Here is a 12,977-nt window from a genome sequence, read left to right as displayed (position 1 = left end):
GTTTGATTTACGATAAAGTCTAAAAAATAATTACGGTTGAGTTAATATTTACGATAAATAGTTTAATATAAAAAAAATATAGTGAAGCTATTATAGTAGGACTAAATGCCAAAAAATAAAAACATTAAAAATGACTGACTTATTTACAATATACCTTATTTTCTACTATTTCATCCTTAAATTTCTTATAAAGAAATACGTGCAATTTTTTACAATTAATTTCGTTATATAAATTTCTTTATCTTATTTATGCTTCAATTATCTAATTGGATTTATGCTTTAACATGTATAAATTTAACAAAAAATTTAAATATCTTATAGTTTATTATTACTATAATACAATTATAATTATTTTAAAAAATTATATTCCTATATTTTGTAAACTAATTTATAGATATTTTTTATTAGGTTTATAGGTTTTGATTTACGATGTATAGGAAACTTCAATAGTTCTTGATTTATAATTAAATCTATTCTTTTTTTTTTTTGGTAAATTTTGATTCATGTGTATTGTACCCTTTAATTATTTTAAGTTATTTGTTGTAAAGTTGATAGTGATAAACTTTGAAGCATTCACACTACAAGAGTAACATCTTACATTTAAGAAAAAGAAAGAATAAGGAGTTCTAATTGCACAAGACTTTATTTGCTTTCTACTTATTCTCTTTCAATTAATTTTCTTTTATTTTATTAAAATATTAAAAATTTAAAGAATTAACCGGCAATAATTCTATACAAAGACAACGCTCCTAAACCTTATAGGAGTTCAAAGTACACGCTAGTTTCTACTTTGATTTTGCTAGTATTTTTTTTTTTTTAACAAATATGGTATTATGTAGTTAAATAAGGAAAAAGATAATATAGAAAATTTTGGTAATTTTGAAGTCCTAAATATTAGGAAAATAGTTAAATGATAATTTTGTCTTGTGTACTCTATTTTTAAAAGGTAAAAAAAATAAAGAATATTTGGCTAAGAATATAGATTAGGTATTTTTGCAAAATCAATTTGAAATTGGATATTTTAATTAATGGTTTAATTTTGAAATACAAAGAAAGAAGGAAAGGGGCGAACAAAATCTAGTCGCCTCTCCTCCTTCTTCACCCTCTCATCTGCATCCACGAGTTACGTCAAGTAGCGAACAAAATCTGAAGGAGTCGGGAGGAAATCCAAGCCGCGCGCATCGTCGTTTGATCCCTTCATCAACTTTTTCACAATCTGCTAATACAGAAGGGACACAGCGAATTGAAACGACACTCTTTTTAGGCGGCGAACTTGGTTCTCTTTCGCTACTGCTAGGTACCCTTCTTTCTCTTTGACTTTCTTCCTCTTGATTTCTACCCTTACACTCCAAAATTCATCCTTATGCTAAAAGCCCTAATTTCTTTTATTCCCTTAACATTTTGGATTGGTTTGAAATTAAGGCTTGATGTAAAAGTTGTTCAAACACTTCATTTTCTTCATAAAAAATTGACCAATTATTGGACTTCCTACTGATGTGCTTAATAGAATCAAAAGGTAATGTGGTTCTCATTTCTCTTCTTCTGATTTTTTCCTGTACAATAACAAATCTGAATAATCCCCAGATAATCTTTGTATTTAATGTTTGTTGAAGAAGCAGTCAACAAGAAAGACTGATTTTTTGTCAATTGAGTCATTTAAAAAAAAAACAGAATTGAAAAGACAATTTCTTCATAGGGAAGATCAAAGTGGTGGTTGAAATTGGATTCTGAAATTGGTTTCCGCTTCTTCATTCCAACTCGAGCCTGGGAATTTTGGTTATTTTATGAAGGTCATTTTGGTAGTTGTTATGTTGTGAATTGTCTCTTTTGTCAGTTCATAAACTTGTAAATTTCATTGCTTAAGATTTTTATGCTACAGAGATAGTTTTTAGAAGCTCGGATATGCTCATATTAGTGAAGTTCTGTCTGCTGATGTAACTAAGTGTTAGCTACTCTGCTCGTAATTTCGTTATATCAGTTTTATGTTTAATAAAACCTTATCTTTTTAAAAAAAAGTTTCAACGACTCTGCTTATAATATGGTTTTAGTATAGGGCGAATGTGTCAAAATTGAATCTTGGGCAGTGAAGTTTATGTATGGGGTGAAGTTTATGTATTGAGAGAAGTTTGAAAAACCGAGTGCAGTATTTAGATTGGAGTTGTAATACTAATATAAAAAGTAGAAAGTGTTAATATGTTGATTTACCAGTAAAAGGAAAACTACATATAGAACACAGTCAATGCAATGAAGAATTAGTTTGAAGCAGAGAATAGATTGCATTGTCTAAGATGAAAGACCTAAAAAGACTTTGACTAAAGTGAGGTCATTTTTAGGAGACAAACACAATTGAATTGTTCGGATAATATTCATTATTAGGCCATCTAAGAGAAGGGAATATGTAGGAAAATAGATTAGTAATAATGAGTCAGAAAACAAACTAAAAGTTTATAGTAACAAATTGAGCGACTTAAGACAATCATAAATCTCTATGATAACCTTTGTATTGTCGATTTGGGATATCATATTTTTATAACAATTTCATGGTTTGATGAATTTGTCTTTCGTAGAATGAAACAGGCTAAAATGCAAGAAAACAACAACTATATTAAATAACTGAAATAACATTTAGTCTATATATAGACTATATGTATAATAATATAAGGAAATCAAATATTGAATTTTAGTTGGTTTGAGTGGTGGTTTATTTTTGGTTATTGTGAAACTAGTGGATTTATTCTTTCTCTTTGGTCAATTTGTTTGTTTGGATAAAGCAGATAGGTGAAGAATGCTTAATCAGGAATATTTAATATGCCAGAGAAAGAACAAAGCAATGTTCTTTTATTCTTTAATCTGCCATAGGTAGTTCCTTCTTCTTTGCTCATTTCGCTTATTTCTGCTAGCCATGTGTTTTTTCCTTCCTCCGACTGTTGAGATGATTGTACCTTTGCTGTTTGATATGGCTACTGTTGTGTGTTTAAATTTTTTCGTTTAATTGATACATGTGCGTGAAAAAGTTAGCTTGCTTATGGTTGGTTGTTTATTGTGTCAGAAAAATCTCTAGATTCAGTAGGTTTCATATTTTATGATACATTTGACTGTTGCAATTGTAAAACTGCAAAGTCAGTGGAGTATTTTGATGAAGTCTTGGCATATAGAATGTTGACATGAACATCTGAAAGTGTGATAAAATATAGGTGATGCTTTTCCTTTATTTATTTTTTCCATTAGACGCCTAGTATATTTATGTTTCAGGTCAAGTTTATTGAGTGGCGATCCCCTAACATGCACTAGAGGACATTGGAGTCTTAGATTTTACAATGATTCACCGTTTGATGTCAGGAAATGAATACAATTCTATCTATGGATATCATGTGCATGTAATGTGTTTCGTCTTCAATTTGATCTAAGCAAATAGTTTGACAAGATGGATAAACTCTCTTCTTGAAGTGAATCATACTAATCTGATACTAAAAAGATTGTGTCACAATAAATGGATGAAATTTTGATGTATTTAACTAAAATAATGCTTTACTACCGACTTTGGCATAACATGGTGATCATTGATGCGCTGATGTTCTACCAAGAAAAGTTTAACACGTATTATATCTTGCAATTTATATTGGTGGTGATATGATTAGGTAGAGGATGTTATCTTAGGAGCGGTGGGAAGATAGTTTAGGGGGCAGGGGCAAGGGCGAGGATGGGCTGAGCTTGGGCTGGGGCTGGGGCTGGTTAGGGGATTAATTTAGTCATCCATTCTTTTAAACTTCAGTTTAATTTTTTTAACAGATTTTTCATGCTATTTGGGGATAAAAGCTGATGTGTATTGTAAATTTTCTTCTACAAAAATTTGAACTGTTCTTTTGAATTGGATGGATCATTTGATTAATGTTGTTGTTGTGGATGTATTATCAAATATTTACTTGTGTGGTTGAGATGGTGGTTTAGTGATTTGACTTTTGGTTAATAATCTTACTGTGAGACAAATAAAGGCTAATTAGCCTTAAGTCAACAGACTTAAAATGTCAAATTTCTACTTCTTCCCTTTATGAATTATTCATTCCTAAGTAATTACTAAAACATGAAGATGAGTTCCTTTAGAATGTTTGAATTCAAGTTTGAAGAATGTTGCATAGGCTGAGATGCTTGAAGATATGCCCGCATTAGATTTAGTTGATCTTAGAAGAATGGGTTTGCAAAATGCTTGGCCTATATGAACAAGAACTTTCTTTGTGAAATAATGTTCGTTTAAAGGGCTTCTGAGAATTCAGAATAATTTGGATGTCTCTTTCATTGTATCTTTTTGTAGTAAATCAAATTTCTTGATCCCATTTTTGCTCTGCCATGAAATTGTATCCCTATTGTAATATTAAGATGCAATGACTAATGTTTACACTTTTTTTTTCTGACGTCAATTAGTATGCTCACCTAGCCTTTGCTAACTTCCTTTGATTAGGACAATGCTAATTACCAATCAACTAATTTAAAGAAATGGCAGAGATGAGGTTACTGGTGTTCAACTGAGCATGCACAGAGTCATTCCTGTTAATAAAATTCTTGGAAAGAGCTAGGCTACATGTAAGTACTGAGAGTTTTGCCTTTTATGAGGTAAAAATATTAATGTAACATTATTGAAACTTTAGCTTTTCTTTGTATTGCAGGTTGCTGGTTAAATCAACCAAAAGTTCGTCTAATGCTTTCTTGCACCTGCAACTCACATACATACCGATCGACAAGGTATAAATTTAATTTGTGAGACAATACTTTTCTTTCTATTATCTGTATGAGATACGGGATATGTTTTGCGCAGAGCAAAAAATAGTTAATAGTTGTAAAAGAGTATAATATACTTGCTAAATTTTGTAACTTTTTTTGGTTTATAATTATTATTGGCTTAGCCTTGAATAAAAGTACGTAGACGAGCTACTTTATATAAGATTTGTCGTTGCCTTTCGAACATATATGTTAAGTATGAAGTAGGCAGAGAACATTGCAATTAACTTTTTCACAATTCTAACTGGAGAGCAGAAAATGTTAAGCATGCTTGGCATGAAATACCATCTTCTTTTTAATGTTTTCCAAGAAGCTACTCATTTTTCAAGGTTCCATGCTATTATCAAACTCCAGTAACTTGTTTGGTATTAGGATAGAGAATTAATTGATACTAATGACTACTACTCATGTAAAGAACTATTATTACATGATGTTTATTAACTAGCTACTACGAATAGGAAAAATAAAAATTAAACTACTCAATTATCTTTAACCATGGATCCATCAAGTGGTCTATTTTTCCATCAGGGTGCTCAAAGAATTCTGCCACATCCATGTGGTTGATGTCAAATTCATTGTCATAGACAAAATTAGCTTCAGGGCCTTTATTCTTTAGAGATGCTTGATAAAGCTCAGCCAAATGTTTTGGTGTGCGACAAATATTTGCCCAATGCCCTTTTTTACGGCAACGATAACATTCAGTTTCTGAACCATTTGCCTTTGGCTTCTCATCTTTCCCTTTTCACTTTTGGTGGTTATTTTTCTTTGGGGATTAACACCAAGAAAAATTCTTCCTTGTCCACGGCCACGACCACGAATAGGGCCACGGCCTTTTCCACGCTTAGCATAGTGGAAATACACCTCATCCACTTCAGGCAATGGTGTAGACCCAGTGGGTCGATTATCTTGATTTCTCATGAGCAAGTCATTGTTTCGTTCAGCCACAAGGAGAAGAGAAATCAACTCAGAATGCTTCTTGATACCTTTCTCTCGGTACTGCTATTCCAAGACCATATTGGAGGCCTGAAACGTTGTGAACGTTTTTTCAAGCATATCATAGTTAGTGATACTATCTCCACAGAGTTTCAATTTAGAAGTAATTATGAACATTTCAGAATTATATTCAGAAACAGACTTAAAGTCTTGGAGCCTCGGATGGGCCCAATCATATCGTCCTTGTGGAAGAGTGACCAACTTTAAGTTGTCATATCTTTCGTTTAAGCCATTCCACAGAACAAGTGGATCTTTGACTGTGAGATATTCTATTTTTAACCCTTCATCTAGGTTATGGCCCAAGAAAATCAAGGCCTTAGCACAATCTTGGGTAGATGCTTTATTTTTATCGTTAATGGCGTCTCCAAGACCCATTGCATCTAAATGGATTTCAGCATCCAACACCATGTCATATAGTTCTTGCCCGAAATTTCAAGGACAACGAACTTTCTTTTTATAATATCAGTCATAATTAAAATAGGAGAAAAATTATACCTTAGTCTTCTCAAAGAGCTTCTTGAGACTGTAGAGTCTCGTGCTGATAACGTGTAATAAAATAATAAAGAAGAATATTGCAAAGAAAGATAGAGAGAATTCTTATTACTTTGAGATGAATTACAATTGAAAAAGACCCCTCTATTATAGGGAAAGAGTGACTTAGCCACCAAGTATAATCTCTCTAAAATATAGACATTCACCTTGAATAAAACTCTATTTATAATATTATCTAATTTTTGAATGATTAAAGTAAAACCAAAAGGATGGCTTCACTAATCTCTTTGACTACCTCCACTCAAATTCAAAACGAAAAACAGAAACCTATTTTCTATAACAAAGCATAGTTATGTAGCCTAACTCTTTCTAAAAAAACCACTCAGAAAGTTTAACCAGAAAAGACAAATTGGAGTACAAATTAAGACCCTTATCTAGCAAGGGGAAAAAATAGTAGAAGTGTAAACTGACTAGGTCAACGGTGTAGCAGCCAAGAACTCAACCCAAACGATTTCAACCTGGCTTTTCCCTTGCTTCAACAAAGATTAAAACGGGAAAAACTCACAAAGCTTTCAAGATAAGAATAAAGGAGTTAGAAGGTAGGAAAAGAGTTCAATACATCCACCAAATCATCCTAATGTACTAAAAGGCATTTTCTTTTCTCGTTACAGTTTTAACTTTTAAGTCAATTTAATAGAGAAATACCCTTTTCTAATCCTTATTACTGTGACTCGAATTGCTCCATTAGGTTAAATCCTGTCCTAGTTAGTGTATACAGTAGGTCCTTTGAGTTAAATTTTTAATATGTCATGGATTACAATGTCTTTTGTATAGGTTTCAAACTTAGAAATGAAAAGAAACAAAAAGAAAGAAATATGCTTTAATTATATTAAGAGTGTAAGCCGAGTGAAGAACATATTCATTTATGTATTGAAAGATTACTTGGTTGATAAATTTCTTTGTTATGAACCTCAGTTGCTATTGCTTTTCTTCGTTTGTCTGAACAGAGTATTGTCATGTACTATTTATGTAGCTGATGCTCTTTGGTGTTGGAACGGCAAGTTCATTTTGTTTCAAAGGAGTATATATTAACTCTACTATTATAATTGGTTATTTTTCAGTAGAAGAAGTTTTAGTACAATGAAAGAAGTTGGAACTGATAATGCCTCGAGTTTGCTTACATCAGAATCTGTGGGAGAGGCTCCTGTTCTACGTCCTGTGTCTGTCAGAGCAAAATGTTCTTCAAATGTTCAATCAACCCCAGAAATCGAAAAGAAGTATGTCCATGGTGTTTATGATGCCATTGCTCCCCATTTCAGTTCCACTCGGTTTGCAAAGTGGCCTAAAGTGTCAGCTTTCTTGAACTCATTATCTCCTAGTTCACTCATCTTAGATGCTGGATGTGGAAATGGGAAATACTTGGGGTTAAATCCTGATTGTTTCTTTATTGGCTGTGACATTAGTGCTGCTCTTATTAATATATGTGCAGATAGAGGACATGAAGTTTTGGTTGCAGACGCTGTGAACCTACCATATAGGACTGGGTATGGTGATGCAGCGATTTCTATTGCTGTGTTGCATCACTTAAGTACTGAAGATAGGAGGAGGAAAGCGGTGGAGGAGCTCGTCCGTGTTGTTAAAAAGGGTGGGTGTATTTTAATTACTGTCTGGGCCAGGGAACAAGAAGACACGTCGTTAGTTGAAAAATGGACACCACTTAACCAAAGGTATATAGCAGAGTGGATAGGACCAGGAAGTCCTCGAGTTCGCAACCCTTCATCTCCTCGCACCCTTGAAAGCATCCCAGAAGCAGAGGAAAATGGTGTTGGGGAGCAGTTGAAAGACCTACATGCAAAGTCTTCAAAAGTAAAATCAGCTGAAGTTATGGACTCAACCTCTCAGGATAAAGGTCGTTCTTTGCTTACTGGATCTGGAAAAGGTTATGCAGAGCAACAGGAATTCTTTGTTCCTTGGCACTTACCTTATCATCAAGCTGAAGTAAGTGGGGCTTCAGCTGTTGCCTTAGCTAGTGGTTTGGCAAAGAAAGATGATAAGAAGGGTTCTATGGTGTATAATAGATATTACCACGTTTTTAGTGAAGGGAACTTGAAAGTAATTCCTTTTCTTATTTTATATAAGAAAAGTAAAACTTTCCCCAAATTTTCTTGTTTGACTGATTTCATTCTGTCAAGTCGCTATATGTTAACAAATACTTATCATGGTTGTTAAATTTTATAATCTATAACATGATGATTGAATGTCGTTACACTTCTCCAATTGTTCCATTATGTTTTTTTTGTGGCTAGGGAAGTGTAAACAGTTTGTGTCATTCTTTGAGTAGAAATTTAGTGTAAATCATGCTCTGGCAATAATATGTTATTAGAGTTTGAATCTCTTAAAAAACATATGATATTTGGGAGGTCACATGTGCAGCTTTTGAAATTGTATTGACCTCAAAAGAGAAATTAGTTTTAGTAGTTCTGATTATCTCATTATAGGTGATGCTAGGAGTCTCTTTCATCCTCATTCAGAAGTAATTTGACGTGTTACTGTTCTCTCCCAATAAACTGAAGTGCATGCATATAGATGAATGAATGAAACAAACAATACAGCTGATCAAGTTTTCTTGATAAGTAAAATAGGTTCTTTTTCCCTTATTGCAGGGCTTGTGCTTGTTTGTCTCAGAGTCATTTCTGAAGTTCTTTTATTGCTTCTTTCATACCCCCCCCCCCCCCATTCCCTTATGGACTGAAGGGAAAGGCTTTTGAGTATTTGGGGTGGGGAGTGGCAAGATGAGGCAGTACTTCTCTGTTATTTAGTTTCGCAAAATTAGAAGTTTGACCAATTTGTAACAATGAGCTACACTAATTGACATGTTCTGTTCTTTGATAGGTTGGTGTCTGGTCTGGATAATGCCATTCTCGTTGATAGATTCTATGACAAATCAAATTGGTGCATCATTCTTGAGAAAACATCGTGATAGTGTTGAACTTTTCAAATGATTCTCGCACTTCCATTTGGCGAAGTCAAATCTATTACCTGAAGACAATAACCCTAGTTGTGAAAGGGTGATATTGTCTTGATGCAAGGATTGTATTCTACAGATTATGGAGGTTATCAACAGAAACATATGTCTAGTCTTTCATTCTCCTCCGCTGCTCGCTCGGTTGTTGCCTATATCTCTCATCCTGGATTCTTGGTGTTATCACGTGCGTGATGTGGTTATGCATGACAGTATCTTGTAAAATGTAATTCTTTTTTAAAGATTTTGGGTGACAGGCCTGAGAACAAGGGGTTTGATATCCAAATAGTTACTTCAGTTTTAGGAGATAACATTCTCTTGAATAAATTTATGGCTGTGCTTTTAAGGGTATTGAATGCATTTCACAACACTTAGCTGAGTTCATTACTAACCATAAAAACCATTCCTCAATTTTACGGGTTGGACTAAACTCACTACTAAAATATTACAGTAATCATAAAAATGTTCTTCAAGTAAGCAATTTAGCACTATTAAAGTTTCTACATGTATTTTTCTTTTGACATTTTTCAGTCCAGGCAATTTTGCATTCTGCTTTTATCTATCTTCCCTTAAGCAAATGAGAAGTCGTAGAGTGTTATTTTGGTTTTAGGCTTTTTTCAAATACATAACATTATTAGTCGCCTCTTCAAAAGTAAGCAAAGAAAGATGCACCCAAAAGAGTGGTTTAGTAATCAATGAAGTAACTAGTTCTCTTCAAGTTTCTTGAATTTTTTTTTCCCATCTCGTCTTCTAATTCTTCAATTATCTTCTCCTATTCCATTCTTAGACTCAGATTTGTTTTACAGCTTGAATGGATCAATTAGCTGTCATTTTCCTTTAACATGTTGTTTTGGACGAATATTATTTATTCCATTTAACCTTTCATATTTCCTTTTAACTTTTTTCTTTTTCTTTTCTAGTTTTTATACCAACTCACTCTGCACCTAGAAAGAAAGGGTAAATAAAGAAGAAAAAAATAACATAGAGGATTTGGATTGATCTGAATACCACTTTCTTAAAATGGACAAGTTATTTGGTGACCACCATATTAGATTCTAAACTTCTTTTTTGTATATGTATGAAAATTTACAAAGGGCATGATTTCTCTAGGCTCTTCACTTCTTGAACTCAAAGAGGAGTGTCTGATCTCTTCCGAATAGCTATTATTGAAAATTTAAAAAGTTCTACATATAGATCGATCACTAATAAAGTCATTTATAGAGTACCCTTTAGAAAGAAGAAAAATGATATTAATAGTAATATTGTTGGAGTTTTATAATTTGCACCAAGTTATTTTTTATATTTTTTTCGTTCGAACTATTTTTCCGTATAAATCGAAAAGGTAGATAATTCAAACTGAACTCCAAAGTTGATCAACCGATCAAATGTTTACCATTTGGACCATGTAAATCGGTAGACATCTACTTTCAAAAAAGTATCTCACCCGGAACCTTCAACTCCTGGATCCGCCTCTGACTATTAAAGCAGATATAAATAACATCACATAACTTTGTTTTGTATGAAACAAACAGAGAAGAGAAATCGATGCGTATAAATAATTACCAAATCGAATATATAATTAAATAACATCGCATGCTAATTGTTGGATATTATTTGGATACATTTTGGTACAAATGTACCATTTTTTGCATTTATATCTTCCAGAACATGTAATTTCACCTACTTCATCTTCCTCTAGAAATTGCTCCATTTTTTGCATTTTTTGTTGCAACTTCCTCTATATGTAGGACCCTTTGCATCTTCTTTGAGTTTTCATTTGATTTCTCCTCAAGTTTATCTGCTGCAGAATCTATATCTCTGCATTTAGGTGATCAATATCATCTTTCACATCGTAAGAGAGGAAAACCTGGGCCACACTTTGTAGTACAATTCTCAATATCTACATGTATAATCTTAGTGGTTTACAACATATCCTAGGGTGCGCAATGCTTCAGCATGAAATCATCTTGTCCAATCCTGTCAGTTATATATGAAACATGAATCAACAACTTTCATAATGAGCAAGTTGTAAGCTATAGATATGAATAATTATATCCTGCAACATTTCAAGTACGTTCCGCAGATGGCATATAAAATAGTATCACATATATATTAACATAAGCCATCTAAGAAGATGACATCTTTATTACAGGGAGAAGCATGACCAGGTTTGACAAACAGTGCGGAAAATGTAACAGGGAGAAGCATGACCAGGTTCGACAAATAGTGCAAAACACATCACACCCCAGAACTAACATGACTTGTGCTCACGACATATAATTCAAAACACAAGCAATATTGTAAAAATTGGAGAAGTGTTAGCATCATGTAATATGTCTTTTTTTTTCTTTCTTTTTGGTTTCTCATTCCTACATTTTGCCAAATCAGTGTCGTTTCCAACAGGTTGACATACCTATATATGAGTAGCGAACAAAAGGGCTTAGTTTATGAGCAATTCATTTCCAGTGAAGAATGATTAGCAGAAACAAAAGGAAGCTTTGTTCGCATCCTGCATCTTTCCCGTTTAAACACTTTTAGGAAGGGAAAGGAGGCAGGTGAGAAAGAAAGTGGTACCTGTATCAGGGGCGGATCTATGTAGGGGCTCGGGGGTGGTACGCCACCCGGTCGTTCAAGTAAAATCGTATATGTGTACTAGTATTTTTCTCAAATATTGAACATATATAACGAATGGCACCCCCAGTCATAAAATGAGTGCAGGTGCCACGGCTAAAACACTGAAACTCCACATGAAATGCCCAGGATCCAGACTCTGGGGTGGTTCTAGTTATTTACTTTATTTCTACAATCTCCTTTTTATTATTTATTTAAATTGTATATTTGCTTCCTTTTCTTTTTCTAGATATTCATTTTATTTGAATGTGATTTTAATCATTTTCTCTTTTTATCCATCTAGTGTTATTTTATTAATTTTAAAAATTAGAGTGATGCACCAAAGACATAATATTAATTGAGCTATATGTATATTGAAGTGGTGTATTTCCTAATTTAAAATTTTATTTTTCTTTATATTTTTTAATCATAGTAATTGAATTTGAACTTAGAGAATTAGACTCAATTGGACAGAACCTATTCGATTTTGTGATCACATATTCATTTATGCATAAAACAATCTTTTAAATTGAATTAAATTAATTCAAAATGGACAGGACCGAACCAAATTAATCGAAAATGGAAACCGACTAAATGTAAACCCAAGTTCAATCTCTTCACTATGGTCGGTTTGCATTAAAAGCAGTGGCACCAGGGGCATTCACGGAATTTTTGTAAGCAGTGCAAAATTTATAGAAGAACGGGAATAATAACTTTAATTATCATACTTCTACACAAGAAATAACTTTGGTCTATTGGTTTTGTTGAGTCTTAAGTTAGAAAAAGTCCTGAATTAAATTCTATTTCATCACAATTTTTAACCGCATAGATTCTATCAAATATTTGCAAAAAAAAAAAAAAAAAGATATGCTAGTTGAGGTTCGAACCTCTGACCTCTTAGAGAAAAATCAAGCACATAACTAATACGCCAAGAGATAAATTATGTCAAGTGATGTCATTTTTTTCTACTTATCCGCTTCGTAGCAGTATTAATACATATATTTAGCAAAAGAATTCGACGAAGCGATGTTATGGGACACCGTTTCGATAAATATGCATTCGCCCCTGAGTGGCACCCGTAATCATC

The 12,977-nt window shown here is 33.1% G+C and overlaps 1 protein-coding gene and 1 long non-coding RNA gene across 6 annotated transcripts; one reads left to right on the top strand and one right to left on the bottom strand.

The window, feature by feature from the left end:
• The first annotated feature begins 1,045 nt into the window (after positions 1-1,045).
• Positions 1,046-9,659, top strand: LOC109212711 (tRNA (carboxymethyluridine(34)-5-O)-methyltransferase-like). 5 transcript variants are annotated; one of them, XM_019376382.1, is made up of 6 exons: positions 1,047-1,297; positions 2,775-2,859; positions 4,457-4,578; positions 4,662-4,737; positions 7,380-8,369; positions 9,149-9,659. In XM_019376382.1, the coding sequence occupies exons 4-6, from the start codon at positions 4,694-4,696 to the stop codon at positions 9,258-9,260; spliced, it is 1,146 nt and encodes a 381-aa protein (XP_019231927.1). In that variant the 5' UTR covers positions 1,047-1,297; positions 2,775-2,859; positions 4,457-4,578; positions 4,662-4,693; the 3' UTR covers positions 9,261-9,659. The 5 variants fall into 5 exon arrangements, with proteins under 5 accessions (XP_019231930.1, XP_019231927.1, XP_019231929.1 ...); XM_019376385.1 differs by lacking the exon at positions 2,775-2,859 and having other exon boundaries at positions 1,046-1,297; positions 7,383-8,369; XM_019376384.1 differs by lacking the exon at positions 2,775-2,859 and having other exon boundaries at positions 4,499-4,578.
• Positions 9,660-10,813: 1,154 nt separating this feature from the next.
• LOC109212709 lies at positions 10,814-12,019 on the bottom strand. The gene is made up of 2 exons (XR_002065903.1): positions 11,855-12,019; positions 10,814-11,257 (listed from the first exon to the last, which is right to left on the bottom strand). It is a non-coding gene; the product is annotated as an uncharacterized LOC109212709 (long non-coding RNA).
• Positions 12,020-12,977: the final 958 nt, after the last annotated feature.

Source organism: Nicotiana attenuata, unplaced genomic scaffold (genome assembly GCF_001879085.1).
Source record: "Nicotiana attenuata strain UT unplaced genomic scaffold, NIATTr2, whole genome shotgun sequence".
Classification (NCBI taxonomy): Eukaryota; Viridiplantae; Streptophyta; class Magnoliopsida; order Solanales; family Solanaceae; genus Nicotiana; species Nicotiana attenuata.
Note: the sequence above shows the minus strand (reverse complement) of the source record. Positions and strands in the feature narration are given on the sequence as shown.